Source organism: Arctopsyche grandis, chromosome 1 (assembly GCF_051622035.1).
Source record: "Arctopsyche grandis isolate Sample6627 chromosome 1, ASM5162203v2, whole genome shotgun sequence".
NCBI classification, from domain to species: domain Eukaryota; kingdom Metazoa; phylum Arthropoda; class Insecta; order Trichoptera; family Hydropsychidae; genus Arctopsyche; species Arctopsyche grandis.
The window spans coordinates 15104764-15124509 of NC_135355.1; the positions used below are offsets into that span (position 1 = coordinate 15104764).

The window sequence follows — 19746 nt, forward strand, 5'->3', positions numbered from 1 at the left end:
AATTTAAATAAAAATAATTTCGGAATAATCAGTATTGCAACAATTTAATACATACGATACCTACAAATATTACTGTGAACAAATTGATACTTTACGTAGCAGTCATTCGGCTGAGTTCGGTGAAAGTGCAAACTCTACTTTGAAAGTTCACTGATGAGGGTCTTTATCGCTGGAAAATGAGGAAAATTAATCATACAAATTTTATCATGAAAATCAAAAGCGTTATATTTCTTTATACATTCTTTTTGGGAATTGTCAATGGCTATCATCTTTATAATGAAGGGAGCTCAGGTGAATATTCTTTAAATATTTTAATTAATTTCATAAATCAAATAGATAATTGAGTGAACGAAATATAAATTAAAATATATTTTTAAAAATATATTACAAAGCTAATTGAAAAATTAATAACATTATATATAGTATTGTTGTAAAATCGATTCATAATAATAATTTTCACACTAAATATTAAAATAATTCGTATCTTTTTTTTAATTAACACAAGTTTTATAATATAATTTTAAAGCTACCATATTCATATTTTATAGTTGTGTGCTTATAAAATATGTATTACATACGACTTATGTATAATATGTACATATGTACATATGAGCATATACATACATATGTACCATATAATTTTTACATATATTTTTTTAATTTATTTTGACAAAGCTATTTAACATGGTAAAATTTAAGTAACGAAATTAAAATTGATATATGTACATATGTTGCAAATTTTACAGATGCATCGAGAAATTTATACTATTACAACGAATTGGAACCGTTGGATAAGCAACATAATCTGCATAAAACTGAAGCGGCAAGCGCTTCTGAATTCATGAATGCCATTAAGCCTGTTTTTGAAATGAAAAAAGTAATTCGAAAACGTATTATCGAAGAATCTGAAAATAGCAGCGTTGAAAATATCACTAGTACACAAAGTCTTATGGAATACTTTAAAAAGTATCCCGAATTTGAAGTGCAGTTCCTCAAAACGTTGGAAAGTATATGTCAAAAATATGATATTGTTGAAGATCGTCATAAAAAAACTTTTATGAATCTAAACCAGCATAATGTAAAATTGAATGAAAATTTTCAAAATTTCTTAAGGAATGAGCTCGTTGGATTGTTTCACGGTGTTAAAATTCATATTACTTCCCCACCTATTATACACTCTCACGCATATTGTCCAATTTTAGATGAATGGTTGAAATTGAGAAATGCTACTGTTATGAATTCTTCAGCAAACTATACGTATGAAAATTTTCAATATAATACTCCCAATAATATCCATATTATTAGTGACAAATATAAAAATAAAATTGCGGCAAAGACTTCAGAATTTCCAGAAGATTACGAAGTGCATAGGTCAGAAAACAATTCTAGAACTGAAAAGAAGTTACAAGATTATAAGGAGATTACAATGGAAATCTCTAGGACAGTTGAAGACGTACCAACACATTATGAAATCAGTGCAGTAGCTACAGAGAGCAGTAGTCATATCACTTCACTAATTTCTGAAGATGAATTTACAGATTCATTAACGGAGCGTACAACTACAACAAAAACATTGATGAATGCAAATATAAATAAATTTGGACGTCATCCATCAAACACTACGAGGAAAAACCACATTGAATTTTTGAAAAATCAGCATAGAAATACAACAAGAATAGTTGTGAAACCATTGAATATAATGGAAAAACCGAAACAAAAATTTCAAACTACAAGACCGTTGCCTAAAGTACTTTTGCCAAAAAATATTACAAAGCCGAACAGTTCTGTAGAAAATATGTCCATAACGAAGACCCAAAACTTGAATGGCTCGGTCGAAGAAGGAGAGCCACAGATTAGTATTGCGGGTCTGAAATCACAGTCTGTAAGTGAATCGATTGGCCAAAGTGAAAATGATAATTTAAAAGTATCAGAATCGCGAAAGATTTTAAGTACAATTGAATCAAACACTACAATAAATGATGACGTACTGTTCAATGACACTAAAATAAACACTGATGAAACGTTCGTATTAGAATCTAGAGTTATAGATGATATTATTTTTCGGCCAGTAAAAAACAGTTCGGTACAATTTGGAATAGAAGATAATACTAATGCGGTTGCTTTACAGAATTTTACTCAAGACACAATAGTCCGAAAAATAGAAGTAGCTACTCCATATTCCATAGCTAGTGAACACATAACAACGAAATTACCTAAAACTACAAGTGATCATTCGATATTGGAAAAATTAAATGAGACGGTGACTTTAAATAAAGACTCAATTGAAAGCAAAGAAGGACATTCTGATGTTTTTATAGTACACCCATCAAATTATAATACGACTAAGTTGAATTTATCCAACGTAAAATTGAACCAGAACATTACTGATGTACCTATCGTCACGCCAATAAATAATAGTGAGAAGTCAAACACTTCTTACAACTTGGAGAGCGATATATTAACGGAAAGTAGTACAAATGGCCCAGAATTAATCAACGATTCAAATCCAAACATCACCGCCACTACTGAAAAGTATTTTAGCAATGCAAATAAAAGTCTGGATATATTAAAAGTACAGACAAATAGTAGCAGTTACTCGGCCAAAGACGTGGGCGAAAATTCGACAGATGCTAACGAATTACGATCTGAGCCATTTGGAGAAAACGTTGCCTCTGAAGAAGTCAATTCACCGACATCACTTCCTGAATTTGAAGCGATAACAATTTCAGAAAATGACTACGAAACCACCATAGTAGTACCGTCTGATTAAAAAAAATGACTAATGAAAGATACGTCCGCTATACATGTATCTAATTAAAACTAATATTAATCAATACTTTTTTTATGAAATTAATATAAATATTATATTGTTGTCCCCCGTTGACGATTTTTTGAAAAATAAACAAATTATACAATTCAACTTTGTTTAATTGCTTTTATTTTATTATTTTGTATAATTTTCAGCCGTGTGTTGCACAACAACGTTTTAGAAGTGGTGAAGCAGGATGCGTGAAGCAAAGCGGATGGATCATGTTACTGAGACATTGTATTGTATTCAGCTTTAGTTATTGTCACCTGTAATCAAATATGTGTGTGTGAAAGGGATGTTATATTATGTGTGTACTTGCAAACTTTTTAAATTGCACACATTTGTATGCATTTATAATAAAATACGTTCGTATTATGTATGTAGTCGGTGCCTAGTTAAATAAGTGCTTTACATACATATGCACATAAATGAACATATAATATTCTTCTGCCATGCATGTGTGATATTTTCAACGTTAATTTAGTTTAATTGCATCTTTTTTTTACATTCGTAAATATCCTCGTGTAAATTTCATGTATATTTTTACTTCAGAATGACATCTCGAAAAGAGTGTTCAACTATGTACTGTGTGTTCAAAGCAGACGAACGTTAACCCTCTCTATTCGAATTGAAAATACATAAAATACATGTGAGTACGAGTGATTAATGCTTAAATTAATATTATATGATTTGGTAAATATGTCCTAGTTTGATTTTATGTTATAAGCACAAACTTAAAAAGAATAATTGCAACATAAAGATGATTAATAACTACGCATTATTTATATTATTTTACTTTGAGTCACATTTACATTGTTTTTAACAGTTTTTAACAATTTTTAAAATATAATTTAAGTATCACATTACATATACTATAGATATGTATACATATACGTATCATTATGTGCTTACTGCCTTTTTTAAGATTATAGAAATTGACTCCCTTGTAAGTTTTATTGATATTTACATTTTCCAGAAGCAATTGCATATTATTTACTTTTGTTATATGTAATTCTAATTTGAGCAGAAATTGCTAAATATATTTCCGTTCATTAATTATACTAATTCTGATTTTATTTTTACATGAAAAATAAAATAGTTGAAGTTTTGGTTGGAGTTAATTAATCTATCCCCTTCTATCTGACTTTCACTGATGTATTAACCATCAATCTTTTTGTTTTGAATAGAATTTTTTTTAATGGATTAAAATAAATTTATACAAAGTCTGTTTTTTTATATGTATGTACATAAGTAGATAAAGCGTTCTTAACCTATGGGTCGCAAAATATAATCAACATATTTGAGATGAATACCATATGATGCACTAGAAATTTACAATTATTATTTTTTTAAGAACATTTCAAGGGACGTCTTAAATATAATTGGGTGTTCTAAATACTTTCCTGAAGATTTTTCTAATAATTATACATCTGCGTTTCTGAGTATTAACTTTCATTATATGAGCCGTTGTATTTGAAAAAGGCATAAGTCCATTTTTCTTCACTTCGAGAAATATTTCACAAAACATTAAATGTAATGTTTTACGCTCAACAATACATATTTTTAAATACCGGTGGCCTGTAATACGTTTATTCTGCTTTTTAAAGATTCTGGATATATCGAATGAAAAGATATGATAATAATTTGTAAATTAAGTCAAACAGAAATACTGTTTGACTTAATAAATAAGGTTTGATAATATTCTAAAACTGACGTAAAATCAACGTTCACATTTATAGATGTTAATATTATCAATAAATACAGTGTATTTATTACAATTGATTTATTGTTTATTTGCATACCTCTTTTATTGGGTCGCTAAACTAAATTATTATTTTAATTTGGGTCGTAAAAAACCCTATATGTAGATATATACATATACATATATGAACTATCATTTTTTAAAAATTGAGTTATATGCGATCTTAGGAGTTGCTTTTGTATGTATTTATTGTTTATTCTACATGTAAAATTATTTATACGGACGATAAGGATTTTACTATTCTTCCTATCGCCGGGAATACAAATTATTATAATCATTATTATATAATATAACATTGTCTTCCTTGTTAAATTTTAGTTCGCAATATTGCCGACAGATGCCTACCCAATCATAAAATAATAATCGGCAGATTTTTCGTTTGCACAATGTGCACTAGTTTTAAATAAAATCTACACATGGCAAAGGCTAAAGTCCCGCACGAGACAAGTGACTTCGATATATATAGAGTTGCGTTCTTACGATCCGTGGGTACAAGCCTTGGGACACGCACACACATGTTCAGTAGTTATTTTATTTTTCAATTCCACATTTCACTTTTGGTACCGTTTTTTTTCAGCAAAGCACGTGCTGGCTATGCTCTGCGAACGTACATATGTACATTTAAAAATTGAACGCGCGAATCTAATATATACATACATACATTTGTGCCCAGTAATTATGTAACTTGTCAGCTGACTTGACAGTGGGTATATAGATATATATATATTTTTTAAGAAGAATTTGCCGGAAACGTTCCGAATGCTAAACATAAGTCGTCACACAAACGACAAAATAGTCTAAATAATACATATGCTTACATATTTGTGTGTGTTCGACGTAATTGTAATTGCAATCAATTTCGGGACTGCTCTATCTAGTTTTCAATCTTGTCATTACACTTACGAATGACTGAATTATAACAAAATTTCCATTTATTCTATCTTAAAAAGGTATCGTATCGCATTTGGAATTTATTGGCGTCGATGTATGTACATATGTATATATAATTATACACTATTTCCTGTCGAACCTCAATAGGGTTTGTGGGGAATTGTGTTTGGCACGTTCGCTCGGGTTGTTCGGTGCAAGTACGCGTGCTCAAGTGACTGGCAGATGTGATATTGATACGACATGAATGTGAGAAGAAGTGGGCAATTTTAGATTTTTCCCTTTTAGATATTTTGAATGATATTACCGAGGTTTATGGCGTGAGCAACCAACGGGACAATGTCCCCTAAGCGTGTAAAACTGCCGGAAACAAAGAAGACCAACGTGAAAGGAAGTAACACAATATTATGGAGGTCGAATTCAGCGACCTCATCCAAAACGAACGATTTTTTTTATCATTTCACTTATTATTTTCAGGCCACTTACGTATTCAAACGTTTTACATATGTTTTTGAGGTCACCGGTGGTGTTCCAAAAATAACAACAAAGCGTAAGTTGCATAGAAATAAGCGATAACTTAACCTAATTCATTAGTTAATTTTACACTAAGTCTCCGTTATGTCACATAAGTAGGTATGTACATATGTACATATGTAAGTTTTTTTTTTATTTAATTTCAATATTTTCGCCACACGAAATTATTGTTTTTTGTTTCGAATTTCCCCTATTTGGTCAATTACTCATTAAATTCAGAGACACTAATAATAAACGATGTATGGCCCATTTTTTTTTTCGAAAGTGGTATTGGTAAACTACATTTTTGAAAAAAAAAACTTTTGCCCAAAAATAGTCCATATTTACTAACATGCCTTCAATTTAAGAACTATTTTTTACAATAAAAAATACACTTAATAATAACACCAAATAAAATATAAATTTAAAATTGCTTTCGTTTATTTTTTATATTTTTTTTTTACTGAAAACATTATTTTTTATTAGTTAAGCCATTGGTGGCTAAGAAATCTTTTGTGTTCTAATATTTTTATTAAGTATTATTGTAAAGGATTGGCGTCGGGACGACTATTTTGGCACAAAAAAATAGTTCACTATTGTCAACCATGCTTTTTTGCTGTCTTGTTTTGTACGGTAATGAAGTCTATTGTTATTTTAAAAGCACCAAGCCAACGCCAAAGACTAATTATTGCATTGCAAATTTTTAGTTTAAAAAACGTTTGCCAATATTTTTAAGTTGATCCAAACACAAGCTCTTAAATATATCAATTTATGAATAATTGGACTTATGTATATCACTTTTAAAAACTCATGTACATATATTGACAAAACATTACAAAAAAAATTCGGGTGTAACCAACCCATGACTTTATCTATGTATTTGAGGAATATAAGAAGGTTACAAAACAAAATTCAATATTGAACTAATCACTATGGTAGCGATACAAATTGAGCGCAAATATATGGAAACTTGCACAAGACAAAAGTCTTCCGGTTGTCGGATTTTGTTCAAATTTTTTTTATTATTTAAAATCAGTATAATTATTATACACATTAAATATCAAGACGATAAAAATAATTTAAAAGGTCAAAATAAAATAATGAAATATTGTTTTAAAAAAAAATACTACTTCCGGTTTACGAATTCTGACCAAAGCGTTACCAAATCTAAGTAAGTACATAAAGAATACAAATATAATTTTTCAGCTTAATACGTTCAGGAGTGTGGACAGGATCCAGGCGACAACATTTTTGACCTTTCTAAGAGGAGAAAATCCCACTTCCGGTTCATTAAATTTGGTGATTTTATTTTTTATTTTTACTTAAAATCACTATCTTTATTATTCACAATAAATAGCACGAAGGTTAAAATAATTTAAATGGTCAAAATAAAATAATGAAATATTGTTTTAAAAAAAAATACTACTTCCGGCTTACGAATTCTGACCAAAACCTTACCAAATTTAAGTTAGTACATAAGGAATACAAATATAAATTTTCAGCTTTATACGTCCAGGGGTGTGGACAGGATCCAGGCGACAACGTTTTTTACCTTTCTAAGAGGAGAAAATCCCACTTCCGGTTTATTAAATTTAGTGATTTTTTTTATTTTCATCACATTAATACAAAAATTATACTTGAATTTTTTCGTGAAGATCACACATGTTTAAGGGGTCGAAAAAATAGAGGATGATAAATCGAACAAGAGTAAATTGCCACTTCCGGTTGAGGTATGCTTACCAAATTTTATCCATAACTTGCTATTACGCTTAAACTTCTAGATATAAAATTCAAGTTCAATAAACTAAAAGGTTTTTGAGAAAAACATAAAAAACCTCGATTCTCTAGAGTAAAAGTACTACTTCCGGTTCAGATAAAAATATTTAAAAAATATAAGGTTATAGATATTATTATTTCTATTACATGTAAAAAAATTTAATCCGATTCAGTCAGAGGCTTGGGAGATAATTGAATTCAAAAACTTAAAAAAAAGAGGACACCTATAAGGGGAGGTACCATTTCCGGTCAAATTAAAAATTTAAAAAAAATTTTCGTCATGTCTATAAGAATTTCAGTACCCAATACCAAGTTTTGGTTCGATAGGACTAACGGTGTTCAAAAAATCCCCAAAACACACAGACACACACACACAGACACACACACACACACACACACACACACACACACACATAATCGATTCTGAGTTCGAATCAGTCAAAATCTCGAGTTCGAATTTTCGCATAATCACAAAACTTCATCTATTGTTACTACGTACATAGATAAAGTAAAGATAGTAAAAATTGGTTTTATTTTAGAGAATTTGACAGCTTCGAAAAAAAACTCGACGTCTTTTGTTCATTTCTGTGGCGTCATGTTTTCCATAATAAAACTTACGTATAAACATTATATATGTAGATTAATTTTATGTTATCAATATATAAAATATGTACATATAAAGAAACCATTAAACTAAAAAAACTATGAATGTTTTTGAAACTGGAGCACAGCTAATGGTACGAACATACATATATAAATACATATGTATCAGTGGCGTGCCGCGGAAATCTCCCTGTTTTGTCGCACAGCCTTATTTACGTGTGCGAGAAAAGGATACAAGGGGACTAGGTAACGTGAAACGTCATACCGAGTTCCCCTGTATCCTGTTCGCGTACAAGTTAGTAAAGCTGTATCATAGTGAAACTAAGAAAAACCTTGTAAAAGCATAGAGACATTCACAAAACATTACTGGTATGTACTTTAATATGTGTACATGTATGTACAATCTATCTACATATACATACATATATATAAAAATCAATGTTTGTCTGTCACGTATGCGTTCCTATACCATTCACCCGATTGCAATGAAACTTACAGGAATTGTTGTGTGTGTTCTTCACAAAAAGAATCAAGTATAATTATTGTATCGATGTGATGAAAAAAAAAACACTAAATTTAATAAACCGGAAGTGGGATTTTTCCCTCTTACAAAAGTAACGAATGAATGAAAAATTACTCTTGTTCGATTTTTTTTCCATTATTTTTTTTGACCCCTTAAACACATGTGTTCTTCACGAAAAAAATCAAGTATAATTCTTGTATCAATATAATGAAAATAAAAAAAAATACTAAATTTAATAAACCGGAAGTGGGATTTTTCCCTCTTAGAAAGGTCAAAAATGTTGTCGCCTCGATTCTATCCACACCCCTGAACGTATTAGGCTGAAAATTTATATTTGTATTCTTGTTTACTATTTTTATACTCAAAATACAACGCCTATTGGCGTATTTCAGGCCCATAGATTTGTTGCCAAAACGCCGATCGGCGTTGGTCAACAAAATTTGTTATCAGAGCGACAACTGACCGTGATCTTTCTTTCTTTCTTTTGTGATCAATCTTTCATTCCCAGTTTCAAAATTTTCGGTTTTGTTCCACTACCAAATGTGGATAGTATTCGATCTACTTACTAGAGCTAAAATAAACACGTGTTTCCTACATTTTTGTCACATATTGCTTAAGTTTCACAAATTACGCTAGTGGAAATTTTGGAGTATTTTATCATACGTCTGTCGGTAGGTATATACAGAAAGATTATAAAAGTTTATTTATAGGCAATTAGATTATTAGTAAAATATTTAATATTTAAAATATATCATAAAAATACAATATATGGTGCGCACAAAGGTTGTCCCAAATTGTCATAGTAGCAAGAATAGAGAAAATAATCAGAATATAATTTGATCATGATGGAAAATTTAATAAAAAAAAGAAAGTATACTTATACAATTGTACAAAACAACAATAAGTGAAAAAAGTTTATAAACAAAATATTGAATTTACATACATATGTATGTACCCATGTATGTATATTGTGAAAATAGATACATATTAAATACAAATAATATACATAACTAAATTATGCGTCACATGTCAAATGATCCCAGGGTTATAGCCATCGAATATTGAATTTATCATAAATCGAAAAAAAAAATAAAAAACGCATTTATTCAATATACAAATTTTGAATGAATTTCTAATAAAAAAATTGTGAATAGCCCATAACTTTATCTATGTATTTGAGAAATATAAGTATAAAAAATAAAATTCGATAATGAAACATACGTATGTACATATGTTACATACACGTTCACGTGCTATGAGAGCACTTTTATACGCACATACACCGGCTATGAGAGCAATTTCGATACAAATTGGCCGCAAATGTAGGGAAACTCACACAAGACTGGCTACTGTCATGGCATGTTCATATACATATGTCTCTATGTTTATCCATGTATGTACATTTTGGCCAAAATTTGCCACTTGTCGGCTATACCCATAAATTAACCACAATATCTCATCTTCGCGTCGCGTTCATAACATTATGCCCTTTGAATTTGCCACATGTGCTAGAATTGAAGAAATAAAATAAAAATGGTGCAAGATCATTAGTCGTCCTTTTCCGATAGCGAGAGAAATCGCATGGCGAAACGGGATAACGCTGTTTAGTTACTATAATATGTATATTGTTGTGAAATTGTGCGCTACGTGGATTGCGCGACAGCTGTGTACTTGGATATATGTACCTCATACATATGTATATCAAAGCGTGTAGCATTTTATTCATGTGTGTTTTCAGTACATCATATATGTATATTTTAGTAATTTAAGGTGCTGTGTTTCATTTTTAAAGATGTAATTTTGAAAGTAAGGATATTCGATGTATGAGATATAATGTTTATGTACATATCTGTATTTACACACATACATACCTACATAGTGTGTCACGAGCTTGTGTAATATTAAAAATTAAAATTACATTTTGTTCAGGAGGAATGAAGACTATTGTATTGATTTTATCACTTTTATAGCGCTCTGTGGACCTTCTATTTATTAGAGTTGTAACATTCGAGAACCATTTTGTTAATTTATTATGTACGTAGTAACAATAGATGAAGTTTTGTGATCAGAATCCATCAATTATCACGTTTTCATGATCTAGAAAAAATGTGTGTGCGTGTGTGTGTGTTTTTGTGTATCTGAGTAATTTGGGGATTTTTTGAACACTGTTAGTCCTATCGAACTGAAACTTAATATCGGTTACTGAAATTCTTATCGATACGACGTAAATTTTTTTCAAATTTTTTGGTTGGTTTCAAAGTTGGAAAAATGTTACGGAAATGGTACCTCCCCTTATAGGTATCCTCTTTTTTTAAGTTTTTGAATTAAATTATCCCCCAAACCGCTAACTGAATCGGACTGAAATTTTTTTGCATGTAATAGAAATAATAATTTTTATAAATTTATATTTTTAAATATTTTTATCTGAGCCGGAAGTAGTAGAGAATCGAGGTTTTTTATGTTTTTTTCTCAGAAACCTTTTGGTTTATTGAACTGAAATTTCATACCTAGAAGTATAAGCGTCATACCAAGCTATGTATAGAATTTGGTAAGCATCCCTCAACCGGAAGTGGCAGTTTACTCTTGTTCGATTTTTCCTCCACTATTTTTTTCGACCCCTTAAGCATGTGTGTTCTTCACGAAAAAAAATCAAGTATAATTCTTGTATCAATGTGATGAAAATAAAAAAAATTAAATTTAATAAACCCTTTTCCTCTTAGAAGAGTCAAAAATGTTGTGACCACGATTCTTTCTGTACTAACTTGGAGCTGATAAGGTTTTGGTCAGAATTCGTAAACCGGAATTATTAATTTTTTTTAAAACAATACTTCTTTATTTTATTTTGATCTTTTTGATATCTTATGTTTATAATATTTATAGAAATGTTAATAAAAAAAATTTAAACAAAATCCAACAACCGGAAGTAGAACTTTTGTCTTGTGTTAGCTTCTATTTTTTATACTTATATTATTTTTACTATTAATCATTTTATACGTTGGCCAGAAAACTCCATCTTACTAAAATCATTTAAGTTAGAGTTGGAGTCGAATCATAAAATAAAGCCAGAGTAGATAAATTTTAATCCGAGTCCATAGCCCTGTAAAAAAAACATTTTTCATGGGGGCGCCGAGGCTTTATGGTGATTTTTTAATAAATCAAATATTTTTGAAAAATTTCCTTTTTTACTAATTACTTACCTCTTCTTAGTTCAGAATCGATTTTGTCGTCTGACCAAGTTTGGGTTCTTATCCGATCGTTTTCAAACTTTGCTATTTTGCTCGGTTTGGTCATCAAGGGGCACGGAAATACTCGAGTACTCGCAAAGAGCAACCAATGACAGGAAGGAGCGGGTCGACCGAGCCTTGCTTCCGAGCCTAGAGGGTCCGCTCTGTCGAGAATTCCGACCTTTACCAAATAATCGTAATAGACACGTTTTATTTTATTTATTGAAAAATCAACAGACAACAGGATGTAGATATGTATAAAAAACAAATATTAAATATATAATAAATGTAACATCCGAGTCCAATAACAGATTATAAAAAAAATAAAAAAGATAAATATAAGGAAAACAGATGAAAAAGAAAAGAATAAAGGCTATAACATGACAAAATAGAACATTGCATAATTTAACTATAGTATTAAAATATTGGAAAAAGGTTATAAAATAGAATATAAGAAATTGAAATTTCCAAATATAAAACAAATGAAAAAGATAATACAAAATAAACAAATGAAAATACTGCATCTTCGTTCACGGTGATGTCTATCGTCGACACTGTCGCATTTGTCGTCACTGTTCTGATCGTTTTTTCCCTTTTCGCCCCCCTATCGCTATGGCAGATTGAGCACTTTGCCATACTCATGATCATGACTCAAGTTTACGGAGAGAATTGGTGATTTCTCAATTTAGAGAACTCTTCGTATTAACCCAACCAGTAGACTTGTAAGGATTGTAAATAGGTTTTTGAGCTCTTTTTCCTATTATGCTGTAGATTAACATTAGAATAATATAATACTATGATTACTAACCAAATTAAATTAAATTGTAAAATAGAAAATGATCAGTAGATCAGTAGCTATTAAAATAGATATAAGATGTATTGTGAACATAATTTCGTAATAATAAAAAGCATTTAAAAATAAAAATCAAATCAACCAGTAGACAAATTATTACTTACCAGTTGACTCACCTTGCTACCGGGCGGGCCTGTAACCAAATTTGAGACGCCATTTTCTTGTTTTGATTTTGATTTTCTTTGTTTTGTTTCGCATTGTCATGGGTGTTAATGCAGCCAGCTTGTGTCCACAATCCACCCGTTGCACGTACGAGATAGAGAGAGGGAAGGGGCTAAAATTATCCCGGTGTGGTGGGCGGTGAGGGGGAGGGGGGGCACTCAGCAGCTAGTCAGCAGGCCAACTCAGCGCCGACAGTCGACAGTCGACAGTCGCGTACAGACGCGTTCGCGCATTTCACGTGTGTGTGCCCGGACGTGTGCACGTGTTCGACCACCGATCCAACCGTACTTCAAGGTATGTACCTATGTCTATACATACACATATGTACGTGTGCATATGTGTATGCGTCCTCGTGGCAAACGCGCCAAATGCATTTGCCAATTTGCACAATGTAAATATTGTTCATCTCGGATTAATTCGCACGCTTCTGCCCCCCCCCCCCCCCCTGATCAAAAGTTTCAACGAGTGCAAACTTTTGTTAGTATTTCATATATTATCTGTTTCCGTTCGGAAACTTTCGAACAGTCATTCATTCATGAGAGGGAAAAAAATATTCAAAAGTACTTTTGAACATCCGAATTTTTGTGTTTCCGATTACATCCGAGTGTTTCCGATTACATTTTGGTGACCATTTTTTCCAAATTCAAAACCGAGAAATTTTTTCAAAAACATTTCTAAATACTGCAATTATTCAAAACGAAGATTAAAGAATCATGGACGCACATTTCTGAAAAAATGAATTCATTTTCATTAATACTCTTATGAAATTCTACACAAGACTGGTTAAAATTATACTTTTATAATTTTTTAAAATTATAAAATTATACTTTTATAATTTTTTAAAATTATAAAATTATACTAATTATTATTAGTGATCAGCAAACATTTTAAGGTTTCAATATTCAATTTCGTTTTATCACTGGACTATATTATTTATCAAAGTAAAAAATCTTTCGGCTGGAAACAAAATTTGACTAATTTGCCAATATTTTTGTGGGACACATCATTTTCACCGAAGACTTTGTAAGTTTATCCAACTATTAGATAAAAAAATTCTACGACTTACCAAGATAGATACACATGAAACCAGTACTGTCCTGGTAAAATCAGTACAAATGGTCACCTTAATGTACATAGGTATGTACATATATGAATAGTTTGATCCAAAAAAGAAAGTATCCAAATTTCATTGTATTATATTTTTAAATTAAAATAAAATCAAAATCAAGGGTCATCATATATGTACATATGTATGTATATACATATGTAATTTTCATTGTATCAATGGGACGTGTGTCTTCTATAATTACTCATATTGTTACAAAGTGGTTCTACATACATATTTTCACAATACTTTCCTTGGACTTTTGTTTCTTTAGAAATAGTACATCGACTTGGAAAATTTAAGTTCGATTCTGATGTCTTATCAGTCATCGCGCCACAGGCTTGGGTAAATAAATAATATTAAAAATACTTATCTATGCACTTGAAATTTTACGTTTACTTATTATTCCACTTACGTCATCGGGAATTGTTCGAAAGTTCAACAAAGTCAAAATTTCCGTGCGTATACAATTAAATCCATAAATTCGTACGTTAGTGTTATAATTTACATCCATACTTCATGTTCGTACTTACATATGCATGTATGCATGTATGTGTCTACATATCGTGATAATTTTGAAAACTGCATTGAATCACTCTTATCGCGTTTCTGTGACTTTATTTTTAGAGTTATGGTTTTAAAATTTTACTCATAGGTGGATTTGAAATATGTACATATGTATATTTGTACATTGTTCTACGGTCTCCGTGACGAGCCAGAATATTTATAAATTACAGAAAACGCAAATATCGGAAGGCAAAGATCGAAAATCGAAAGATCTTAAGTCGAAAGATCAAAAAAAAGGGTGCATGGTAAACGGTACATACTCACGTACATACTCACTTAATTTGCGCGAGCAGGATACAACAGGAACAAGAGGAACAGGCTTTTCCTCCCGTATTAATTTGCGCGCGCAGAATAGTTTTTGCGCGCTATTAGTCTTTATAATATAATTATCTAATAATCTTTGCCTTCCGATATTTGTATTTTCTGTAATTTAACATTCTGGCTCGTCACGTAGACCTGTAGTTCTAATATTGCTTTGGACCAAACTGTGTTTACGCGCTTTACGAACGCTATGCCTCAATTTTCCAAGGAAACGCTGAACATTTTTATAAAATAAGGCATATGCATGTACAAAGGTGCATGCATATGTATATATAAGTGGCGTGCCGTGATTTTTAAAAAAAGGTGACATGGTATGAACAAAAAAATAGTTTTAGTTTTTTAATGTGCTAACAAAAATATTCTAAGTAGCCTACCTTTCTTAACAACATCTTGTTTGTCTTCAAAACTTAATCTTCTGAATGATTTGTCGAACAATTGATCGAGAATGCAACATCCAAGGCCTCGTTATTTGTTTCCGCACGCTTTGCACTGATTTGTTCTGAGGGAATTGTTTCGTGAGCCGAGTCCCTTGCCATATTCTGTGTAAATATGTGTTGTTTTAAAAAAAAATAGTAAAAGTGATGTTTGACAAATCAGAATATTCTAAGTGAAAATTCCACAAATTGAAAAAAATTGTCTTTGACAAAACACCTATATATAACAATTCGCCAGTACCGCGAAGGGAACATAATTGAGACGGCGAGTCCGTGCAAGCGAACGACGTGGTAGACCATACCATAACAATCCACTTCCACGTTTATTGAATTCATTGTAATTGAATTGTTGATATTTTTTGAATTTTATGTAAAATATTTTGGGTGAGTAACCTAGTCCTTGTAGTCCAACAACGGCACGCCACAGATGCATACGTAATCAAAAACGAAACAAGTGCACCCGATGAAGTCAAGTTATCGAGTTTTCGATTATTTACTTCTCTCGGATAGATTTCGAACTGCTTACGTCAAACATGCCTAATTAAATCGATGTTTATTTAATTGCTCCCGATCGGCGATCGATCGGTTGGCACATACGCCCACACATATATGTACCTACTCGGATACGAAACGTAAACTTTTCGTATGTCACTTTTACGGTTTCGTGCTCGCCTTACTATATATTATTCAATGATGACCCTTTGTTGACGGGGCTCTAGAGTTCGCCCTCTTTGCGCGCGCGCTCTCGTTAGAATATTTTACCCACCTCCTGAATAATTAGACATGGTAATGCTACAAAACCGCGAACTTGACCCATAATTCGATTCAATGAACACCGCGATAATGGCCGATTGTGATGTACGTACATATACAGATATGTATACAGATACGTATACAGATGTATGTTCGATCGTGGCGAATTTTGCCACTTCATATTGTAATGGCATCGCATCGCGGGTCACTCGCGTCGATGAAATTATTCCGTGTGTTTCATATTAGTCGAATTGTCCGGCGTTATTCTGGCAAGTGAGAGTTTAAAAAGGTAAATAATGGGAAATTTTAAATGGGGATATTTAAGTATACGCCGGGACTGCTTAAGAAAAAAGTTTTATCCGAGGGTAATCGAAACAGTTCATATTAAATTAGAAGAATTTACCACTACATATGTAGTTAGGTTTACCTAAATGAGGGCAGTGAGCACTTCAAAAATTTAATGAGAATAAAAAGTCACAAGTAAGGGGAATCAAAGCTTCTAAATATTTTATTGAAACAATATGTAAGCAATACAATAACTGTTTATCTTATTTTAATGGGAGCTTATTGTGGTTGAATTATTCTTTCAACATTTTAAATTAGTTGTGATTTTTTTTTGTTATTGTTTCTTTGATACGACGTAAGTTTTCCACTAGGTACATCGTGGAATATCCAAAATTCGCATTTTTCGCTCCAGCTTTGTACATATGTAAATCTGTATATACAAACATACATATGTATATACCTATGTACACAGTCGTTTTACATTGGAAAATTTGTAAAATTGTATGGAAGTTTAATAGTCGATATGAAGCGACGTATTCAACCCATTTCTGGTTTTTACCATAATGGAGGGGGCTAGTGCCGTTTACAAAGTAGGGGGATATGAATTTTGGATGAGATATTTTGTGGACAAACGCACGCAATACTCATCGTAGCTCACTTTCGTTGGGTCGCAAGTGTCGCATTGACGAATTATCAAATATAAGTTGTGGCGAAATGGAAATAATTTTCAGTTGGCCAATCATTTTAAATTTGTGTAGTTTTCAGTTTGGAGGGCTTCTCTACCTACACAGTCATAATGGAGATATGAGAATGAAATTTTTATATCAATATGGGCAATCCCTTATAATATGTGGATTTTTCAGTTGATTTATGGTTTTTTTTCTACTTATTTTTGTGCCAAACCATATTCAAATGTATGTGACTATCATGGGCAGACATTAGACATTAGGCAGGTTTTTTTTAGTAGTAGCCAAAAATTTCACTAACTAATATAAGGTTTCAGTGTCATACAATTAACGGTATTCAAATTATCTCCAAAATACATACACTGACATATATATGTACATAACACTAAGTCCCCCGCGAGCAATCCCGGACACTGGAAAAAAATAGTTTCGGGCCCTGTGGCAAAAAAAAGGAAAATAATAAATCTTATAAATATATTTTTAATGTCCAAGAAATGTATCAGAACGTTAAATAATTGAATAAGAAAGTATGATATAAACAGGTACTATTTCACATAATAATAAACGGGTACCATTTATCGGCCCGGTAAAATAGCCCTATTTCCAGACAAATTAGGTATTTATCACGGCACGAATGCCCATTTCTAAAAGATTTCGCCCATTTTTTATGCTCGCATAACTAGTATAACTAGTACTACCTATATGCATAAAAGCAAACTATTATAGGCATAAATATACATACATATGTTTAAATATCTATGTAATTACCAAATAAATTTTGTAAGGATGATCTTGTATACATTTTCGATGTTGAACAAGGTACAGATTTTTTTTGTTCCATATACATACATACACCAACATAATATGTACATATGTACAGCCTTTCTTTAACCACTATATTGTTAAGCCGTATGTGAAAATTAATATAATTTTTTTTTTTATTATTTACAGGATTAATTGTGGACGGTTTGTCGTACAAAAATATAGCGGAAAAAGTATTCTGAAACAATCTAGTCAAGATTTAATAAATTGGATCATACTTAAAAAGCTTTGCTGAAGTACCAATTCGTGACATTTTCAAAACTGTGATTGTGTTTTATATCGAGTGCCAGCTCGTCGATATCTTGCACAAGTGGTTTTTTGAGATTCTTATCGAATCCAGGGTATATATTTCTCTGTGGGGTGTTTTTGGTGAACCGTCACAATTCTCGCCCAGCTTCCCCAAGAGCGCGCGCTGCCCGCGGGCGGCGCTGAAGCGCTAAGGATGCTGATGCCGGCTTTGGGTGCTTCAGAACCTGAAGGGTTGGCCCTTGCTTCGCTGGGGGCCCTATCTCACCAGAAGGACACCACGTGGACGAAACTCTTCGTCGGTGGATTGCCCTATCACACCACGGACAAGAGCCTCAGGGAGCACTTTGCCGTTTACGGAGAGATCGAGGAGGCGGTCGTCATCACAGATAGACAGACGAGCAAAAGCAGAGGATATGGATTCGTAAGTATACTTATATTCATATTTACATATGTTCGCACATTAGTGCTATTGCTAGTTGCGATTGAAAGGTGCGACGAAATTGTCGGTTGCTTCAAACTCTCTCGGGTGTGTAGATATGTAATTACCTCATTTCAGCTAAGTTGACAGTAAAATGAAAAAAAAATATCAATAGGAATCGTTTATTTATTTATAATAAATGTTTGCTTATATTGCGGGTTCGTAAGCAAAGCTCATCTATTATTATAGTAAGCAACTAATTTTTTTTATAGGAATCGAGAATATAATATGTACAGTTTGCTCATATCCAAGTTGACTGGAATAACATATACATAATAGTTATAATCAGATAACGGCGGACAAGTTGCTTTTGCCTACAAAAAAAAGGTTCACTATTGTCAATTACTATTGTCCTATAAATGCAAGAGAGCAAAAAAAAGTTTGACAAGAAAAACTTGTCTGCCAAACTCTGGCCATAACATACATATAATAATGTGATGATTAACCATTAGATATTTTATGAAACACTTTCGATTAACAATAGTCAATTATAAGCCTTTCATTATTCACATCCTCCAAATATTTGTCTTTCTTGCCGATTTTACTACTTTTATTAACGATATTCGATTTTTCCTTCGGCGTCTACATACATACATATATACATAGTATGTAGGTAATATGCAGGTACATATGTATGTATGTTCTCAATGTTCATCCGGTATTTTTAGTCTTCCTTCCTCCTTCTATATTGTCGGTAAATTTATCTGATCCATTTGATCTCAAACTTTTGTAATTAATATGAAAATATGTTTTATTTACGACGCGTCGTGAACTTCTTTAGTACCTACATAAGTTGTTAAACAACAAAAATCAAAATGAAATTTTTCAGTAATTCACATGCACTTTTAGAATTCACATGCATTTTCAAAAAGGAAAAGTGTGCACTTAGGTACGAAGGTTTTAAATCATAATATGTTGATTTTATTTATTTTA

At 31.6% G+C, this 19746-nt stretch overlaps 2 protein-coding genes across 2 annotated transcripts in view; both read left to right on the plus strand.

The window, feature by feature from the left end:
- The first annotated feature begins 123 nt into the window (after positions 1-123).
- Positions 124-2874, plus strand: LOC143910546 (uncharacterized). The gene is made up of 2 exons (XM_077429064.1): positions 124-291; positions 747-2874. Exons 1-2 carry the CDS (start codon positions 177-179, stop codon positions 2768-2770), a joined length of 2139 nt encoding a protein of 712 aa, XP_077285190.1. The 5' UTR covers positions 124-176; the 3' UTR covers positions 2771-2874.
- A 10391-nt stretch (positions 2875-13265) lies between these two features.
- The window catches only part of LOC143913525 (RNA-binding protein 24-like), a 54016-nt gene continuing 47535 nt past the window's right edge, over positions 13266-19746 (plus strand). The window contains exons 1-2 of the mRNA XM_077433376.1: positions 13266-13407; positions 18216-18756. Of these exons, the coding sequence (XP_077289502.1) occupies positions 18529-18756 (228 nt within the window). The 5' untranslated portion in view covers positions 13266-13407; positions 18216-18528. The remainder of the gene's footprint in view (positions 13408-18215; positions 18757-19746) is intronic.